Source organism: Musa acuminata, chromosome BXJ3-7 (genome assembly GCF_036884655.1).
Source record: "Musa acuminata AAA Group cultivar baxijiao chromosome BXJ3-7, Cavendish_Baxijiao_AAA, whole genome shotgun sequence".
NCBI lineage: Eukaryota > Viridiplantae > Streptophyta > Magnoliopsida > Zingiberales > Musaceae > Musa > Musa acuminata.
The window spans coordinates 34,234,123-34,253,643 of NC_088355.1; the positions used below are offsets into that span (position 1 = coordinate 34,234,123).

The 19,521-nt window shown below is 38.1% G+C and overlaps 2 protein-coding genes across 2 annotated transcripts; one reads left to right on the forward strand and one right to left on the reverse strand.

Moving 5' to 3' along the window:
* Positions 1 to 11,661: 11,661 nt before the first annotated feature.
* LOC135643058 (sphinganine C4-monooxygenase 2-like) lies at positions 11,662 to 12,705 on the forward strand. The gene is made up of 2 exons (XM_065159602.1): positions 11,662 to 11,924; positions 12,002 to 12,705. Exons 1-2 carry the CDS (start codon positions 11,703 to 11,705, stop codon positions 12,536 to 12,538), a joined length of 759 nt encoding a protein of 252 aa, XP_065015674.1. The 5' UTR covers positions 11,662 to 11,702; the 3' UTR covers positions 12,539 to 12,705.
* Positions 12,706 to 14,210: 1,505 nt separating this feature from the next.
* Positions 14,211 to 18,287, reverse strand: LOC135642022 (probable galacturonosyltransferase 9). Its single transcript, XM_065157792.1, has 2 exons — positions 16,870 to 18,287; positions 14,211 to 14,748 (listed from the first exon to the last, which is right to left on the reverse strand). The coding sequence occupies exons 1-2, from the start codon at positions 18,151 to 18,153 to the stop codon at positions 14,470 to 14,472; spliced, it is 1,563 nt and encodes a 520-aa protein (XP_065013864.1). The 5' UTR covers positions 18,154 to 18,287; the 3' UTR covers positions 14,211 to 14,469.
* Positions 18,288 to 19,521: the final 1,234 nt, after the last annotated feature.

The window sequence follows — 19,521 nt, forward strand, 5'->3', positions numbered from 1 at the left end:
AACAACATGATCCCACTCTTGCCTTTGCAAGAGTTCACGTCCTTGACCTTTGTCCAAGGAAAACTCTGTGCCTCCGCTCCATATTCTATCTTCTACATCGGCTCCCTTCATGCAACTTGGGTACTTTGCTAAGTTACACCCAAGTTGCTCTGCTCCTCGTTTTGCATTGAGTTGATGGTGGCTCTTACGCCCACCATTCCACGGGCCAGCCCTTTATTGAGTCTGAACTCCATATCGACTCCAAGTGTGTCTTCATTTGTGTTACCTTGGATCGCTCCCCCACTTGATCTTGCAATGCATTCCCTAATATATTATCTCAAGCGAGATCATGCAATGACTCATCGTCTCTCGCTCGGTCTATTGAGCTTTGTGAAGTTGTTTTGAGGTGCTCCTCCTCAACATGTGTAATCCGTTGCACATGGTTCTCCCTTTGGAGAGTCGGGACTTATCCCTCATAGATATTTGTCCTGTTGGAGTAACTTCTCTCTTCGCTTCCTTCTCTTTTAAAGCTTCAGATACCACTATCCCCTTAGACTACTTCGCCTTGCTGAACAAACTGTGCATTGTTTTGCCTCCTACAAATGCACTTGCTACATTGTAACTCCATGTCAATACAGCCCCCGCTGCACCCCTCAAGGCCTAGCAACATGCTGAACTCGCTGCACACTTCAGCCTCCTATAGACATATCCTTCTCATACTAAAGAGAAAGTTTCAATGCTCCATGGTGCCGAGTTTCGGTCGCCTTAGGATGGCCACGAACACTCCATCGTTCGCATACAATCCTTTGCATGAGTATCGAATTTTTGAGTTAGCAATTTCTCTCACCTTTGTGAGCTTTACACAACTCTTTCAATCGCTGAATAACCCATTCCACCTTACATGGTTTCATCCTTTACCAAGCGCCTCACTTGCCTTACGCACCATTAAGTAGAGTTGCCAACGTTGAGCTGTAGCTTAAACTCAGCCATCTCAACCTTTGTACGCTACGTATTCTTCCCAGTTTACTTGTCCTCGTGGTGCCTCTTGTGCGAAGGGGTTGGCCATTCCTCTAAATGTCAATCTCAGATGCCCGCTCCTCTGAGCGACTCCTTTTCCCTACATCTTCATACTCGTTTTCCCCCAAAACGATTACGCATGCTAGTTGCCCTCAATGCAGCACTACTAGGTCCCCCACGTTTGCATACCAAGTATTTCTATGAGTGCTTATCCTGTTCTGATACCATCTATCATGGACTTAGTTGGTTTTGTCTAAGTCATGCGGTACCCTTGGGTGTTCGTCCGTAAAGGTCAGCCTTCCCGAAACCTCTTATGGTCTCTTAGGATATACAAAAGAGAAAACGGATTAGAGAAGCACCTCACTCGGGATCCATAAGCAAACATTTCAAAAAAACACTTCATAGCCAATGCAAATTACAAATAGACTTTACAAGCTTTGAACGGTTGCACAACAAAGGGTCAAAATGGTCCACTACAAACCGAGTACCTCTCATAAGTGTCTACATGACATAACCTTTATTTACAAGCCTCAAACGACCACCAAACCCAACTAAAATGAGGCTGTTAAGTCTTCGACTGTCCCTCTACATGTTGTGTAAAGCATGAATATACCAAAAGACATGGACATACATATAAGCATTACATTAAACATCTTGTTTAGAAGTTTGTTCGTGACAGCCTGTGTTGGACGGTACCACCACTTGTAGCATTGATATTTGGTGGTACCACTGCCTGACACAGTTTAGGAGACTGTGTTTGGGCAGTACCACCACGCAAACTAGTGGTACCACTACTTGACATAGTTTGGGAGACTATGCTTGGGCGGTACAACCACCCTATCTAGTAGTGTCATCGCCTAGCCCTTTTATGGGTGACCGAATAAGCCTTCCACTTAGCCTAACACAGCCCCAACTCAGGCCCAATTGGCTCCTAATTGAGTTGGCATTGTTTCTCCCCAAAACTGACTCAATTAGACATAAACTAACTCGATGTAGACACACGATTATAAGTATGAATCCTATGTTGTCTAGCATGTCATTGGTTTATCCAACGTTTTGTCTGATCCTTTAGTGCATCATTCTCTCCTTTAGCGTATTACCTAATCAACATATTAACTCTCGCAACTTCTAATCTCCTTGGCACAATGTTCGATCCTTCGACCCGATGCCCGAACTCATGGCACAAAATCCTTCTACCGACACATCGACTGATCCTCCAGTCCGAAGTCCAATCTTCTGATATGTTCTATTCCGGCTCAACCTCTTATTCTACTACTTTAATCAATTTATCTTTCCTAGATTGAGCTAGTCCTATGTCACTTAAACACACATTAGATTGTAAAGTCATCAATTGATTTCATCATCAAAATCCGTGATTCAATAATCTCCTTATTTTTATGATGATAATCAATTAATGATAGAGTTTAAATTAAACTCTCCCTATCAATATATTATATTAATAGAAACTTTTGAATTCAAAAAATCATGACTATTTCATCATTGCATGCATCATTATCATAAGTTGAAGTATTGCATGTATAAGACTAAATCATCATGTATATTTTCAAAATATAAAATCATCATTACATACATGATTCCAAATCATCATTCATAATTTTAAAATATAAAATTATATCATACCATGCATGATCATTATAACTTCTCGTTGTATGTATCATCATAATATCATGAGTGTTTCATGCATAATTTTATATCATAACTTCTCCCCTTTTGTCATCAACAAAAAGGAGAAAAATGCAATTAGCAAATTTTTAAAGTATGCAAGCTAGTAAGATAGCTTGTTTTGAACATGCAAACTAGCAAGTTTTGTGATGTGCAAGAGAGCATACTAGCCAATTCTTGCTTCTTTTGAGCTATGCAAGATAGAATGTTTGCTTTTCTTTACATTGTTCAAGCTAACAAGTTTTTGAAAAAGAATGCAAGATAATAAATAGTAAGTTTTACATCATTTTAGAATATGCAAGCTAGCAAGTTTTAGAGATGTGCAAATTTAGCAATTCTTTACTTCTTGAGATGGGCAAGATAGTACTTTTTTTTCTCTTAAAATTGCAAGCTAGCAATTCTTGCTTCTCTTTTGCAACGTCCAAGCTAGCCATTTTTCTTTTCTTTGTAATGTGCAAGCTAGCAAGACTTTTCTCCCCCTTTATCATTATCAAAAAGAGGGGAATAATACAATGGTGTAATTCATTTCCCTTTACATTAATTTTCAAATCATCACATAAAGAATAACAAGATAAATTAATTTGGTGTTGAGATATATACTTCATGAATACAAGAGAGTAATAAGACAACTTTCAAGTAGTGAATCAAATATCAAAAAATCAAGAGAAAAAATTATGATTCATTTGGATAATTCAAATAGCAAAAAGAAGAATCATAGGAAACAATCTTGATTCATAAAAATCTCAAGTTATAATTATCAAGGAATCAAGATCATGATTTGGATAAAACTTCTCTTTTATAAAAAAAAAAAAAGAATCATAGGAGAACAAATAATAAAATATCTCGATTCATGCATAATAAATCTCAAGTTGTCAAGATCATGATTTTAAAAAGATCTCAAATTATAATTTCGAGAATTCAAGATTATGATATAGATAAAACTTCTCTTTAGTAAAGAAATATAGGAGATCAAATAAGAGATCTTGACTCATTTAGAATAAATCTCAAGTATCAAATGAAAGATTTGGAAAAAAGTCATTTAAATTTAAATCATCAAAATCACTTTCATAGTTCAAGATATTCATAAAATAATATAAATTCATCAATCTCTTATTGAAAAACTCGATAAGATAGAGATTGAAAATTTTTCAAGAAAAATAGATTCCCTTTTTATATGTTTCAATTTATGTGATTTATTTCACACAAGCATACTTTTATCTTGTATGCCAAATAAAAACATGCATCATCATTTAAAACTGAAAAAGTAAATTTCATCATGAAAATCATCAAAATCAATTAACCATAAATCATAAAAATTATCATTACTTCAAATCATCATACATAATTAAATCATTAAATCATAAGTATGAATTCAATAAACATAAAATATTTTCAATCAAAATCATTTTGTTTCGGCTAGTAAGCTTTGTGAAGTGTGTTGGATCTTCGGTCATAAGCCTTGAGTATCTATCATCAAAATTTTATTTTTGCTTCTAGCTTTCAATTGTAAAGTTGTCTACAAGAAAGGTGGGTTTGCTATAGGTACCCATTTGACTTTGGGTCCCTCATAGTTGGATCTACCTATCTTATTTTTTGACATAAGGTCATTTATGGTTCCTTTAAGAACCCTAACTAATTTATTCAAGTCATATCTTTTAAATAAATATTTATATACAAAATGACCATGTCTACCACAAAAATTATATTTGTTTTCAAGGAAAATATTTAACATGGGTCCTTTAACAAATATAGTTAGCTTTTGTTGAGTGTTACTACTCATAAAGTCAATTCCTTCTTTTCTACAAACACGACTCTTATCGGGAAGAATCATATTTAAAGATTTAGTAATAATTTTAAATTTATCTAAATTTTATTGTAATAATAAAATTTTCTTTTTGTATGAATCTAATTCTTCACATTTAGTGTAAGGAGTTAACATGTAATTATCATGCTTATTTTTTAATTTTTTAAATTCACTAGTAAGAAAAGCATGATCCTTTTTAACAACTTATATTTTTTTATCAACTAGTTATATTCATCAAATAAATCATGGAAAGCATTTAGTAAATCATCATAAGGTAAAGACATTTCAGTTGAGTTTTATACATCGCCGTCGAAAGCCATCAAGGCATAGTTTGTCACCTCATCTTTATTGGTTAGCTCCTTATATTCGGATATACTCGATTTGTCCTAAGTCGTCTTAAGTGTTTTCTTCTTCTTTGGCAGCTTCTTCTTTTTAAGTTTATTTTTGTTCTTAGTTTCATGTTTTATGAATTTTTTAAATTTACTTGTGATGAGTTCTATGTCATCATCACTTGAGCTTTTGCTCAAGTGGTCTTCTTTTGTTCTAAGTATCAAATCCTTCCTATTTATTAAAAAGTTATTCTCAATTTTATTATGTGCTATATACGTCATTTCATAGGTCATCAAAGACCTAATAAGTTATTCAAGTGGAAAGTTATTTAGGTCCTTTACCTCTTATATTGTAGTTACTTTCGAATCCCAATTTTTAGAAAGTAATCATAAAACTTTATTAACAAGTTCAAGATTAAAAAAATATTTATCAAGAGCTTTTAAACCATTGACGACATCCGTAAAATGGGTGTACATGTCAACAATGGTTTCACTTGGCTTCATTCAAAATAGTTTAAAATTATGCATCGAAAGATTTATTTTAGACTCTTTAACTCTATTCATGTCTTCGTGTGTGACTTTAAGTGTGTACTAAATATCATATGCAGTTTCGCATATAGAAACTCAATTAAATTCATTTTTATCAAGAGCGTAAAACAAAACGTTTATCGTTTTAGCATTCAAGAGAAAAGTCTTCATTTGTAAATTATTTCATTCATTCATTGGTTTGGAAGACTTCTCAAAACTACTTTCAACAATGTTCCACAACTCAAAATCCATAGAAATTAAAAAAATTCTCATTCTAGTTTTCCAATACATGTAATCCGTCTCATTGAATATAGGAGGACGAGTGATAGAAAGACCCTCTTGATTGCTAGTAAAAGCTATTTCTCTTATGTGTTAAACTAAACGAGAAAAACTTTGGCTCTGATACCAACTGTTAGGACCAAAATTAGCACTAAGAATGAGAGGTGAATTAGTGCTATCATAAAATCACGTCGATTTGGAAATCTTCATTCAATAAAATTGTATCGAAAAAGAGTTTAACTTGAAACATTCGTAAAGTAGTGAGCAAGTAAATTACTTAGTAGTGACCTATATCCACTCTTGATTTCTATTCACTTGAGGCTACCAACTTCCACTATCGATCTTCTTTCAATGAGTGAAGATCAACTACCCTTACAACTCTTTCTCCTTTTTATAGGTTCTGGAAAGAATCTTTACACCCCTCTATTATAAGTATTCCCTCACACTCTCCCTTAGAACAACCTCTAAGCATATAGAGGAGGGAACTCAACTTTCTAATAGGGTTTGTAACCTCAGAATCATAAATTTTTTGTTCTACTTTCATACTTTCTTAAGCAGGAAAGATTGGGATATTTATAGGCCCCAAATGGCTTCAAAAATTAGAGTCAAAATTTAAATCCCCAAGATTTCGGGGTATTGGCGGTACCACCACTTACAGCACTAATATTGGGCGATACCATCCCAGTCTAGCGGTGCCACTGCTTGGCCCTTTTATGGGTGACCGAATAGGCCTTCCACTTTTATGGTCACAATGGGCCTTCCACTTTTATGGGTGACCATAAAAGTGGAAGGCCATCGTCTAGTCTGGCGATGCCATCACCTGGCCCTTTTATGGGTGACCGAATGACCATTTTATGGGTGACCGAATAGGCCTTCCACTTGGCCCAACATAGCCCCAACTCAGGCCTAATTGGCTCTTAATTGAATTATCATTGTTCTCCCCAAAACTGACTTAATTAAACCTAAACTAACTCGATCTAAACACATGATTACAAGCATGAATCCTATGTTGTTCAGCATGTCATTGGTTCATATGGTGCTTCGTTTGATCCTTCAGTGCATCGTCCTCTCCTTCGACGTATTACCCAATCAACATGTTGACTTCGCAACTTTCATTCTCCATAGTGCAATGTTCGATCCTTCGGCCCGATGCCCAAACTCACGACACAAAGTTTATTAATCATAGGTGCCCTACAAGCCAATCACGTGAGTGATGGCACGTATGACTTGACATGTAATTTTTTTACTTATTATATTTTTAATATTTTATCATTTTATATTGTTTGTTGCTTGAACATATTGTGATATCCATGGACCTGTGCAATGGGAATAAGATCGTGATGAGATCATGATAATGAGATCGATTCACCTTAAAACGCATATCCTAAATAATTTCGGTGATAGGTTACTCAAAAGGGACATCGAGATAGCCGAATAGACCAGTGTGCTGTGTATCCATCCATATAATAGATGCAGCTAGTCTTATAGCTGCTCGTATGGGAACACTAGAGATATAGTATATGTGCTCATTGGGGAATGAGTTCACTGATTGATCTGCCTACGGAATACTAGATAGTTGATGATGCCTTATTGTCAAATAGTGATTTCGTAGTCCTAGTGGTGTATCTGATCCTTAGACTTGAGACACCAAGGATGTCTTGTATTAGTACTCCATTTTTTTATAATGGACTTATAGGTCTAGATGTTCCAAATCTAGCACAACCAGTCAATGGGAGTGGTAGCCAACCTTACGAGGACTATTGAATGTCGATAGAAGATCATCCACTCTCAATGTCATAAGAGGAATATCCTATGTGTTTTTACTCAGACAAATCCTTAGCTATGGTCATTTAGGTTGAGAAAGAAAGAGTTCTCTGGTAGAATCCGATTAGAGCGAGACTCGAGTAAAAACTATATGGGTCTGACAACACCATGCCCGATATATGATCTTTAGGATATTAGATAGATGATAGATTATAAGTATATGGTAACTGAGGATAGACAAGTCCAAAAGATTGGATTCTCCTATATCGTTTGGGAACTACGGCATAATGGCCTAGTACGTTCGTAGTTGATGAATCGAGTGAATTATTATAAAGATAATAATTCACTAAGACAGAAGGAGTTTTGATAGATTTGACTCATAACTAGCTCGATATTGGGCCTAGAGAGTCACACATATGGTAGGTGTTGCGATGAGTAGAGGTTCGGGTGTGAGATATCCGTCGGAGCCCCTATCTTATTGGATATCCAATAATCCCCTGAATTATTGGATCATATGGATGAGATTTAATAAGAGTCAATGAGAGATTATTAGATAGAGATCTACTAATATAAGAGGCTTGGATAGTTGGATGGAGATCTAGTACCCAATAGGGTAAGATCCATTATGGTTAAGTTGATAGGGGACTTCTATAAATAGGAGGAAACCAATGGTTCATAAGCTAGAGCTTTTTGGGTTGTCTCTCATATTCTCCTCCTCTTCTCCTCCTTAAATAGCAAGCTTAGAGTTTTGAGGAGCATTATTGCAAACCTGCTGTGTGGATCACCGCTAGAGAGGAGGACACTTGACCTCATTCACCCTCTCCTAGAGATATGCAGGGATTCAGGGATATACAATCTCCTTATGTAACATAATCTTTCATATACGTAGTTTTAAGTTTTACGATTTTTGTACACCAATCTTCGCACGACGACAAACATATCTTTGGAAAATTAGGGATTTTGTTGTTAATGTTCTTTCGCTATGCATGTGATGTCGCCCCTAGATTTCCTAACAAAGTCCTGTCGACACGTCGATCGATTCTCCGGCTCGACGTCTAATCTTCTACATGTTCCATTTCAGCTCAACCTCTGATTCTACTATTTTAATCGATTTATTTTTTCCTGATTAAAGCTAGTCTTACGTCATTTAAATGCACAATAGATTGTAACTCGTCAATTAATTTCATCATCAAAATATGAGATTCAACAAATACAACTCCTACTGCACTCCTCAAGGCCTAGCAACATGCTAAACTCGTTGTGCACTTTAACTTTCTATGGATGTATCATTTTCATGTTGAAGAGAAAGTTTCAATGGTCTATAGCATCGAGTTTCAATCGCCTTAGGATGGCCATGAACATTCTATCATTCGTATACAAGCCCTTGTATGACTACCGAATTCTTCAAGTTGGTACTTGTCCTCAGCTTTGTGAGCTTTATATAACTCTTTCGATCGCTGAACAATCCATTCCACTTTGCATGGTCTCATCCTTTACCAATTGCCTCGCTTGCCTTGAGCACCATCAAGTATGATTGCCAACGTCGAGTCGTAGCTCAAACTCAACCATCCCAACCTTTGTACGCTATGTATTCTTCCTGACTTACTTGTACTCGTGGTGCCTCTTACGCGAAGGGTTGGTCATTCCTCTAAATGTCAATCTCAAATGCCCACTCTTCTTAATGACTCATTTTCCCTATATCTTCAGACCTATTTCCCCCAAATGATCGTGCGTGCTGGCTGCCCTCAACACAACCCCACAAGGTCACTCATGTTTGCATGCCAAGTGTTTTTATGTGTGCTTGTCTCGCACTGATATCTTATGTCATGTACTTAGCTAGTTTTGCCTAAGTCGTATGGCACCCTTGTATGTCCGTCACAAAAGTCAACCTCCCCGAAACCTTCCATGGTCCCTTGGGAGATACAAAAGAGAAAACAGGTTAGAGAAATCGTCTTATTCAGGATCCACAAGTAATCATTTCAGCAAACACTTTATAGTGAATGCAAATTACAAACAGACTTCATAAGCTCTAAATGGTCGCACAACAAAAAATCCAAAATAGTCCATTATAGATCGAAAATCCCCACAAGTACCCACATAATACAACCTTTGTTTGCAAGCCTATGATAACCATCAAAAAAAAAAAAAAAATGGGAGGCTGCTAAGCCTACTATCAACTTTTTACATATCGTACAAATATATGAATATGCTTAAGCATTACATTAAATACCTCGTTTACACGTTTGTTCATGACATTAGTTTGGTACATACAGTATATATAGGACTAGAATGAAGTATTATAACTTAAGACTACGAATACCAGAGGCTATGGAAAATGCTCGCTTCTCATGGGATTCAAACTATTTACCGAATGCATCCCCACTTTCGATAGATTATTTAGATTTGATATTAGATAGCGCATATTTATCATTTGCATGGATTTATTTTCGAGTCAATACATGAACATTAGTTTTTCACACGAGTTCATCATATTTGTTGGGAGGACCGATGGAGCCAAATGTGAAAGATTTGTTTCCATCACAAACTGGAAAGCTCACGTTTTATGAATCTTGACATCCCTTATATGTAGAGTGATAGAAACGAGAATGCATTCGATTAGAAGAAACCTAATGCCAAAGCTGTAGCTATTACTATTTTTTATGCTAAAATTCAAGGATATGTTTGGACGAGTTCGTGTGATCAGATGGAAACTAAATGATGCAAACCTTCCATATGATGAGTAAGAATTAGTACTTGGTTTAAAATAAAGCTTATCTACTTCCTCAAGGTTTAGGGAGGCTAAGGACGCCCCGATGGAGCAATTCCACATGACGGTCCTCTTTATGGTATCTTTATCTAAAATAGGATTAATTATATAAGATAGTATCTTATACAGTTAGTTAACTTTAGGATTAATCTTTATACTTACAAAATTAAAATATATAATCTTATTTTTTTCTCATGCATCTGTTAATAGAAATATTGCATGCTGTTACGTGTAAAAAATAATACTAAAATAGGATTAAAAAATAATTTTATATTATTATGTTTTTTTTCTTCTGTAATTTATATGAAAGCAATAGTCAAACTAATAATTGTGTAGTAATAAACGGATGAGGAGAAAGTAAAATCATAAAAAAGAGATCCTTCTGGCGAGTATTTTATTTTCTGATAAAATCTTCGAAAACATAGAGAGAAAAAGTAGAATAATTGAATACTACTGTCTCACTTCGTTTTCCAACAAATTTTTTTTTTATTTTAATTTTTTTATTTTAAACGATGAGAATAATATTATAAAATTATCTTTTTAACTCTATTTCAGTATCATTTTTTACATATGGCAATACATACGATGTTTTTGTTAGCAGAATCAATAACATAAATAAAAATAATGATAAATATTTTATTTTTATAAATATAAAATTTTTATATAAATTTTGAAAGCATAAGGATCTAACCTAGTTTCAATCACCAATAACTTTCTCCAACGAGTCGGACATGAGAGGATTTCCAACTCAGCCACCAATTATCCTGTTGATGCTGATCTTTAACTTCATCATCGAATGCGAAGGAACTTTTTGCTTGATAGTGGACACGCAGTGTACGTCTGTGTTTAAACATACCAAGGGAACCAAGATCATGGGAGGGTGCGTCGGCTGCCACGCCCCCAATCCAACACCGGCTGAAGAGATAGCCATTCTCAACGCATCATGTCAGGAAGAAATATTTTTCGCCTCCAGAGGCCTCAACCATGAAGACTGTGCTCTAGTTGACTTTCTAGATGCCTCAACCATGAGCAGTTCTTGGCCTGGGCCGAAGTCTCTGCTCGGGTTGACTTTTTTGCACGGTTCAATTCCTCAAATGAGTAATTACTAGTTTTGCTTAAGAAAATAATCACCAAGATTTTATGCTCTCAATCCCAAATTGGTAGAGGATAAAAAGAAAGGAGAAACCCGCCTTGTTCGACACGTACAATTAAGCGATCTTTTGGGCACGGTCACAACTCATTAAAGGTCAGACAAGGTTGGCCTCCACTTAGCATATTTGTTTCTTGGATAGTACACGACGGGTTAGTGCCTCAGCCCACAGAATGAGTTGGAAACCAGTTGATGCCCATGTGACTCTCCCCCGCCCGCCTCCATTTACTTGCATGCCGCTGTCTCTCCTCCTTCCATTGGTTTGACAGCATGGTCTGACAGGAGAATCCGTCAAAGACAAAACCATGGACATCTCTCTCTCTCTCTCTCTCTCTCGCAGTTCTAACTCGCATTATATATCGAACCTCATAACTGTCATCTTCTCTATCAGAAGAAGCCGCCATGGCTTGCATGATTTCAGATGAGATGTTGGGGACGTTCGTACCTGTTCTGGTTTACTGGGCCTACTCCGGGCTGTACGTGCTGGTCGGATCCTTCGACAAGTACCGGCTGCACTCAAGGAAGGAGGAAGAAGCCAAGAACTCAGCCTCCAAGGGGAAGGTCGTCGTCGGCGTCCTCGTTCAGCAGGCGTTCCAAATCGCTGTCTCCCTCCTCCTCTTCACGGTAATGAACGTAAAAACCAACTTGATCTCAAATCAGGACGTGTTCGAGTGTCTTACCTTTGGCTGGATCCCAAGCAGATGGCTCCCAAAGCCGAGGCGACCACCGCGAAGCCTTCCATCTTGGTGGTGGGATTGCAGTTCGCGGTGGCGATGCTGGTTCTGGACACATGGCAGTACTTCATCCACCGATACATGCACATCAACCGGTTCTTGTACCGCCACATCCACTACAAGCACCACAGCCTCATCGTGCCCTTCGCCTACGGGGCTCTGTACAACCACCCGCTCGAGGGGTTGCTGCTAGACACGGTGGGCGGCGCCATCTCCTTCCTCGTCTCAGGGATGACGCCTCGCACCGCCATCTTCTTCTTCTCCTTCGCCACCATCAAGACCGTGGACGACCACTGCGGGCTGTGGCTTCCGGGGAACCCGCTCCATGTGTTGTTCAGCAACAACAGCGCCTACCACGACGTCCATCACCAGCTCTACGGCGGCAAGTACAACTTCTCCCAGCCATTCTTTGTGGTGTGGGATAAGATTCTGGGGACTTACATGCCGTACTCGCTGGAGAGGAGGAAGGATGGGGGGCTTGAAGCAAGACCAGCAAAAGACTAGCATTAGGGATAACATTTCTTCATACATCTTGCCTGCAGTTCATCCCACCAACCCTGTGGATGCATATATTCCATATTCTATCAAATAGATGATAACCATTAGAGCAGTTTGTTGTGGACAATAAAAGCATGAAGAAATGAGAAAGCCAACATATAATATTTCTGCAAGAGTTATTTTATGGTAAGAGAAGACTGAAATGTGCTACTCGGTTTGCCCAACCAAAACTCTCTGGGTGGAATACTTCAACACCAGATGGATGACATTATCAACACCTGCAACACAGCTCCAACAGTATTGACGTTTATGGTTGGGATTGACGAGGACCTGCCAAGAAGCTAATGAATGCAAGAGACTCTGGAAACACAGTCGTAGTTGGAAGCAGTAAACATATACTTAAAGCTAATAATGTGACAAGTTCCTCCATTGATGTCTTGTCTCTCTGTAGATTTAACTCAAGAGAACGTAAAAGAATATATATAGAAAATGAATGAAGATGAATCAGAGGATGATTTGATTGAATTCAACAAATCAACATTCCATCACTTGCTAAGATATAAGCCTCTGTTTCTTTATCAAAAAAAAAAATGCAAGGGTTGTTCTACTAATTGATAGTTTCACCTTTTTTTTTTAATTAGACCACATAAAAGAGCAAAAGAATATTTGGGAAAACATGAAACTATGTAGTCAATTGAAGATATAATCCTCTAATTATTTCAGCAGGATTGCTAACCATATTAAAATGTTGACCTAAGTATCAGAAAAAAAATAGCCTGTAACACAATCATATCATCCATGTTCTCACCTTTAGTTATCTGACAAGCCACTAATTAAATCTCTCCTCTATAAAACCTAGAGCACATTGTGCCATATTCCCAGGAAACCACCATGAGAAGCCAAACAAAGAAGGTTTAGGAGGAAATAAGATAACTCTAAGCACCCTAAAAGACAATATTTATCTAAAAAACAATACAAAAGAAACCACCAACACCAATAGAAGAAATAGAATGATATACCTGATATGGGTAACTTATTCGCCAATTTGAACTCATGTTCACGTATCAAAAGAACTGAACAATATGAAGTAATCAACAAAATATTCAAGCTACAGACTAAGGTAGTATTTTTCTTGGTATTTTACCTTTGTAAAAATATGTATTCTCAACAATACTTTTCATTTGTTAGTGCAGATCCAGAAGTTCTATCTAAGAGAAAAAGGCTCGTAAAAGAGAATACAAATATATCTCAGAGCTGAAAGGAAACAAGAGCATTCAAGTTTCTTACAGCAGTTGATTTAGGCCAGTAAAGAAATGACGAAGCATGTTATAAAATTTTCAATGTAAATTATGTGCATCCTGTTAGCTAAAATACAGAAATGGTAATAAAAAATCAAACAAACAATGGCATTCAGGTTTCGATATGCCACCATCTAATCTTGCATTGCGTTTTCACAATTGATATATGAGAAATCCATGACAGTATAGCATTTCAACATAGAATGAAGAACGTAAACAAATTTAATGTGTTCAGACTGGCTCCACCAAACAGCATTTTCTCCCAACGTATAAAAGTGATTACGGACATAAAGCTGAAAATTTTATGCAAACATATAGCAAGTCACTGATCCTACAAATTAAAATAAAAGAAAATTATAATAAAATAACATCATGGTCGATAAGAAACATCAAAATTTTATTGCCCAAAAATGACTTCATTCATTGTCATATGGGGGGCTACAGATCGCAATGGTGGAAACATCTACACAGTGGAAAAAAATAAAAAAGGAAAACAACTATTGGCAAATGGCATAACCAGAAAGGACATCTTTCCATCATAAAATGAAAATATAGGGCACTTTGCCCAGCATCAAAAGTACTAATTCTAAATCAAGTACTCGAAATCCTTACACAGGCGAAGCTCTATGTTATTCTGAATTAGATGCCAAAGTTGCAGAGCTGCAGGAAATCCATTTCGGTATCAACATACTTTGTCCAGAGATGCTTGTATTGGTTCAGGGCCACATCAAGCCATGGTTTCATGTTCCCATCAAAGTGTATTACAGCTGCATTTCGAATCTCATCAGGACTTACACTTGGATTATAACCAAGACCCATAACATGCCAAGTCTTATCCAGTGGCTTTGTGGTAGTGTAAAAGGTAACTAGTCCAGCTGGAAGCACAGATGCCGGGTTCCAGAGAGTTCCATCTTCATTCTGTCATAATGACAGCATCGATCCAGATGTCAAGCAACTAAAGTTTTTCTTTAAAGAATTTATAGACATTGGCTAATTGAAATAAATAAATTGAAGATCCAGGAAAACACTGAATAAATATCATTTAAACATAACAGAAGGATACTATCAAAGAGCTTAGAAAAAATTTAATGCTAAAAACATTATGAGAGGCAATAAGCAAGAGGAACCCTAAAAATGCTCAAAGGTGAAGCAAAGGAAAAGTTAGCAAAACTTTAGGACAAAAGACAAAAGGAACCTTTCTGCAATATTTAGGATTCAGGCATGGACATCTAAGTGCAACCCTTGGGTCATGGTTAGGTTGCTTGGTTTGAGCCACAAAATCAAGTGATATTCTGTTTATTTAAGTACTATGTTACTGGAATATGTCTTTTGTGATGAACAGGTTACAAACTCTAAATAATAGCTTGCATATCATCAATATATATCACAAGATGTAACCACATATTCTTTTTACCATAAATATATCTTAAGCTTTATTACATATAAAATTTATTTAGAATATCTTTTATTGTCATATCTGTGTCATATTGTACCATATTTTTTCAAGATTTTCCATATCCATGTATTCAAATGTTTTTGTATTGAATCCTACTAATATTCCATATCAGTATATCCATGCTTCATAACTGAAGCATATGAAGCCAACCTTAACATGTCACTGTGCTGTAACTACAGCCTCAACTCTAGCAGGTCATAAGAGTGTTCAGTCTGATCTAGTACAGCATTATTGTTGTAAACATCATTATAGATTTCTCATTGCTAAAACTTTAGACAAATCTTTTTTCATATTCCACATTCATGCCCTGTGGCTTCTTTCCAACATCATCAATGTAACTCTATATGGATGTTGACATGTGTCCATGCAGGCGCAGGCAGACTTGACTGTGACATGATGAAACGATAATCTAAATTGATTTCTACCTTGGACTGGTTGAAGCCAGTATACAAGAATTTTCACCGCTGGTAAAACCAAAGGATGGCATTGATGTAAAAAGATGAAATCTGAGAAGTGTGTGTTCTCTGGATGGGAACTCAATCATCAAAGGCTCATCTAAATTGCTCCCTTTCTCAGAGTGGTTGAAGTCAGTAGATAAACGAGTATTTTACCACCGGTAAAACCAATGGATAACATTGATGTTATTATACCAAATCTGAGAAAGATGTTTACAACAGATGGTAACTCAATCTTAAACAGAAACTTATCTGCTGTTATAGTAAGAAAAATAGAGGAGGAAAAAGATAAAGTGGAGTAAAAATAATAGGAAAAGAGAAAGAATCTTAAGCGTGCAGACAAAAAGAGATAATAATGCTTTAAGGCTAAAGAAATAAGCTCACTTCCACTAAAGACTCATATAAAATTTATTCATTCTCAGTTGCATACTCAGATTTAAATTTTATTGATCCCACTTTAATCCTTAAAGGCCTATCAACAACCGAAGTACCCTTTCCCTCTCAGATGAGGATATAATTTGAGCTGTTGTATGTACATAAGCACATAGATAAACTATTATTAACAAATCAAAGCAAGGATCGAAATTCCATATAAAATTACAGAAAAAGGGAAGTCTACTAACGAAATAGACAATACTTAGAGTTAACCTAAACAAACCTCAACTACATCAAGATTAACTGCTGAGATTAACAAAGCATAAGTGCAGCACAGTCACACTAGGCAGATAATAGGTTTAGTGGCACCTATACCAGATATGTAAGCTTATATTACTTCATAAAGATTATCCAAAAGCATAATTACTTCTTTTGCATTTTATGATTGTTTAAAACTTTTTAGCCTGCCAAGGGTTTGGAGGAATCCTATAGTCGTAGCTCAAGTGCAGAAAATAACAATGTGAACTGTACGATTTCATGGAGCCAATAAAATATCTGGATAGCTTTAGTATAACTTCAGAAGAAAGGGAAAGTAAGAATAAGATGTCAAATGACACGAAGGGATGTGAATTCTCCATGGATCACTCACGGACTAAGTGATACAACTACATAAATAACGTTGAGACACTTTTAGGAGAAGCAATTTTGTAAAGGAACTGTTCAGAAACATATGAAGAAGGAAAGAAGTCTCACCAGGCTCTGATACTGATGGAATCGATCGGTGCATCTCTCCCTCCTCCATGCATCGAGGTCAAAGACGTTCACGCCGTAGGCCCAAGCGCACGCCCTCGGGCTGAATTGATCCCGGACTTGAGGAATCGAGAAGTTCAAGTACCTGCTGTACCTCCTAAAACCACCGAAGCACGTTTCGACTGCCCCGTTCACCATGCCATCCAAATCGACCCGCCACAGCCCTGTTAGATCCTTCTGCACCACCACGTCGTCCTCCAAAAGCACGATTCGCCTCAGCTTAGGGTACATTTCGGGCAGGTAGAACCTCAGGTGGTCCAGCACCGACAGGTCGCGCCGCCCGCCCTCGACCATCCGGACCACCGGTGAGTAGGAGGAGTTCAAGAACCCGAACTCGGCGAGAGACCTCACCTCCACCTTGGCGCCGCGAGCCGGCGGGCGGCGAACGAACCAGACCTGCATGGCCGCCAGGTACATTGGATCGGTGACGACATGGAAGACGTGCTTCGAGGGCTCCTCCGCGTTCTTGATGGCGGAGTTGATCACCACGGAAACGGCGATCACGTTGTCGGAGAAGATGGCGTAGTGGTAGAGGTCAGGGTCGGCGAGATCGGCCGGGGCGACTGAGGCGGCGCGGCGGTAGGTCTCGGGGTGGGCGATCCGCTCCTCCATGAGGCGCATGGCGAGGCAATGGAGGCTCTTGGGGGTGGATCCGGCGGCGATGGAGCCGGCAAGAGCGCCGAGCTTCTTGGCACGGTGGAGCTGCTCCCGGACGGCGAAGATGGTGTCACGGAGCTTCTGGATCTTGAGTTGGGTGTCGAAGGCCTCCTTGGACTCGCCAACGAGCTGGCGGGCGAGCTTGATGCGGTCCTTGGCCTCCTTCTCGAGAGGGCGGAGGGCGTCTTCGTCGTCGACAGGGGCGGCGAGGCGGGTGGAAAGGTCTGAAAGAGTTGCGGCGAGGCCCTGAAAGACGCGGAGCTGGCGGGAGGAGTCGAGCTTGAGGCGACGGGCGTAGGCGGCATAGGCGGTGGCGAGGGCGGAGTGGTCGGCGGCCTGGCGGTAGATCAGGTCGAGACGGGCGCGGAGGGGGTCGGAGGCAAGAAAGCCGCGGCGGCGGACTGCGGCAGAGGCGGTGTTGTGGGAAGGGGGAGAGGAGGAGGAGGAGGAGGAGAGGATGGCGGAGAGGGCGGCGAGGGAGAGGAGAGTGAAGACGGCGGAGGCGAAGACCTTGTAGGAGAACAAGGCGCCGAAGCCTGTGACCGGGCGGGCGGGGCGCATTCCGGCCATCACACTGTTCGATGGCGGTTTCTCCGCACCAGATCTTAGACGCGCTACGTTTGGCTCTTTGGCATTGATGAGATAGTGGCAGTGGAGATTGGGAATCGGAAGAAGTGGCGAGTGGAGTGTGAGATGGCGTTCTACCAATTATTATTGCTATTAGAACCATGTATTGTCAAATCCCATGACTTAGAAAAGGGGTCTTTACAGCTGCATTCTATCATGGTCCAGAAATAGTGTCTTTATCCTCACTAATTTATATTCCTTGGTAAACTGAAATGCTTCACATATTTTTTTCTTTAACATCGGTATAAAAAAAAAAGGGTTAATTACAACTATTTTAAGTTTTAAATTTATCATCATAATATAATTTTAAGGATATATTTTTTATTTAAAAAAAATAAATGCAAAATATGATATTTATTTTAAGACATTGCCATCAATAATTAAAATAAATTTTTAGGTGCGATTTTGAACCGATCTACGAGTTTCAATTGATTATCAAATTATAATTAAATGATAAAAACTATTTAGATTTTGAGAGCGTATACATATGATGGACTTATCTCTTCACACATGAGAATTTGCAACACTGATTTCTTTATATCGATAACTTTGCCATTAGTTACCTCCTACTACTCATTAATGTACCGATGAAATCTTTAATTTGTAAGAATATATACAACAATTGTTTGATGCTATGAATCGGTTTTAAAAAGGAGTAAAATGTATTTAATAATATTGTTTCTTAAGAAAATGTGATGAGAGTGTTCCTTCGTTTGATCAAGATTCGAATTACATGTTGTGTATTATTTATTATACTGCATATAAATTTCTCCAATGAATGTGTCTGACTCATCCTCATTTCCTTTAGTCCTTCTTTAACGAATTTTACTGATTAACTATTTTATCTTGGTTATTTATCGTAATAGATCAGTTCAGATCGGATCTGATCCACCCTCAACGCTTCTGTTTGCATAAGATAGATAGCAACTCAAATCTAACATTCTTATCCGTCAATGTCAGGTATAAACATCTTCCATCCATCAGAACAAAAGAAGAAGAGTTGCTTACAGCTCGTAAAAGATAGTGTAATCATTCAAACCCAGTTGAGCTTCTTTGTGTGTGTGTGAGTGAGCTTACTGCAGATGGTGGAAAACGCAATCATTCATCCTTTTCCTTTACCAGCTCTGTACAAATATATCTCTGTGACTAAATCTTTAAAGCATTAAACAAGAGAGAACCTATCCAAACCAAATCATAAAAAGAAACATAAAGAAACTCCAAAGGAAATGAAATGAAATCTTTCACTCTCTTGACGTCCCGCAAAGCCTCTCACTTGGCTACCCGAGGAGGTGCAGCTTCAGCACCGGTTGT

Coding starts and splice junctions, on each gene's coding strand:
- LOC135642022 (XM_065157792.1), bottom strand. CDS start 18,153: ATGGCCGGAATGCGCCCCGCCCGCCCGGTCACAGGCTTCGGCGCCTTG. Junction 14,749..16,869: donor TCCATCAGTATCAGAGCCTG/GTGAGACTTCTT, acceptor TCATTATGACAG/AATGAAGATGGAACTCTCTG.
- LOC135643058 (XM_065159602.1), top strand. CDS start 11,703: ATGGCTTGCATGATTTCAGATGAGATGTTGGGGACGTTCGTACCTGTT. Junction 11,925..12,001: donor TCTCCCTCCTCCTCTTCACG/GTAATGAACGTA, acceptor GATCCCAAGCAG/ATGGCTCCCAAAGCCGAGGC.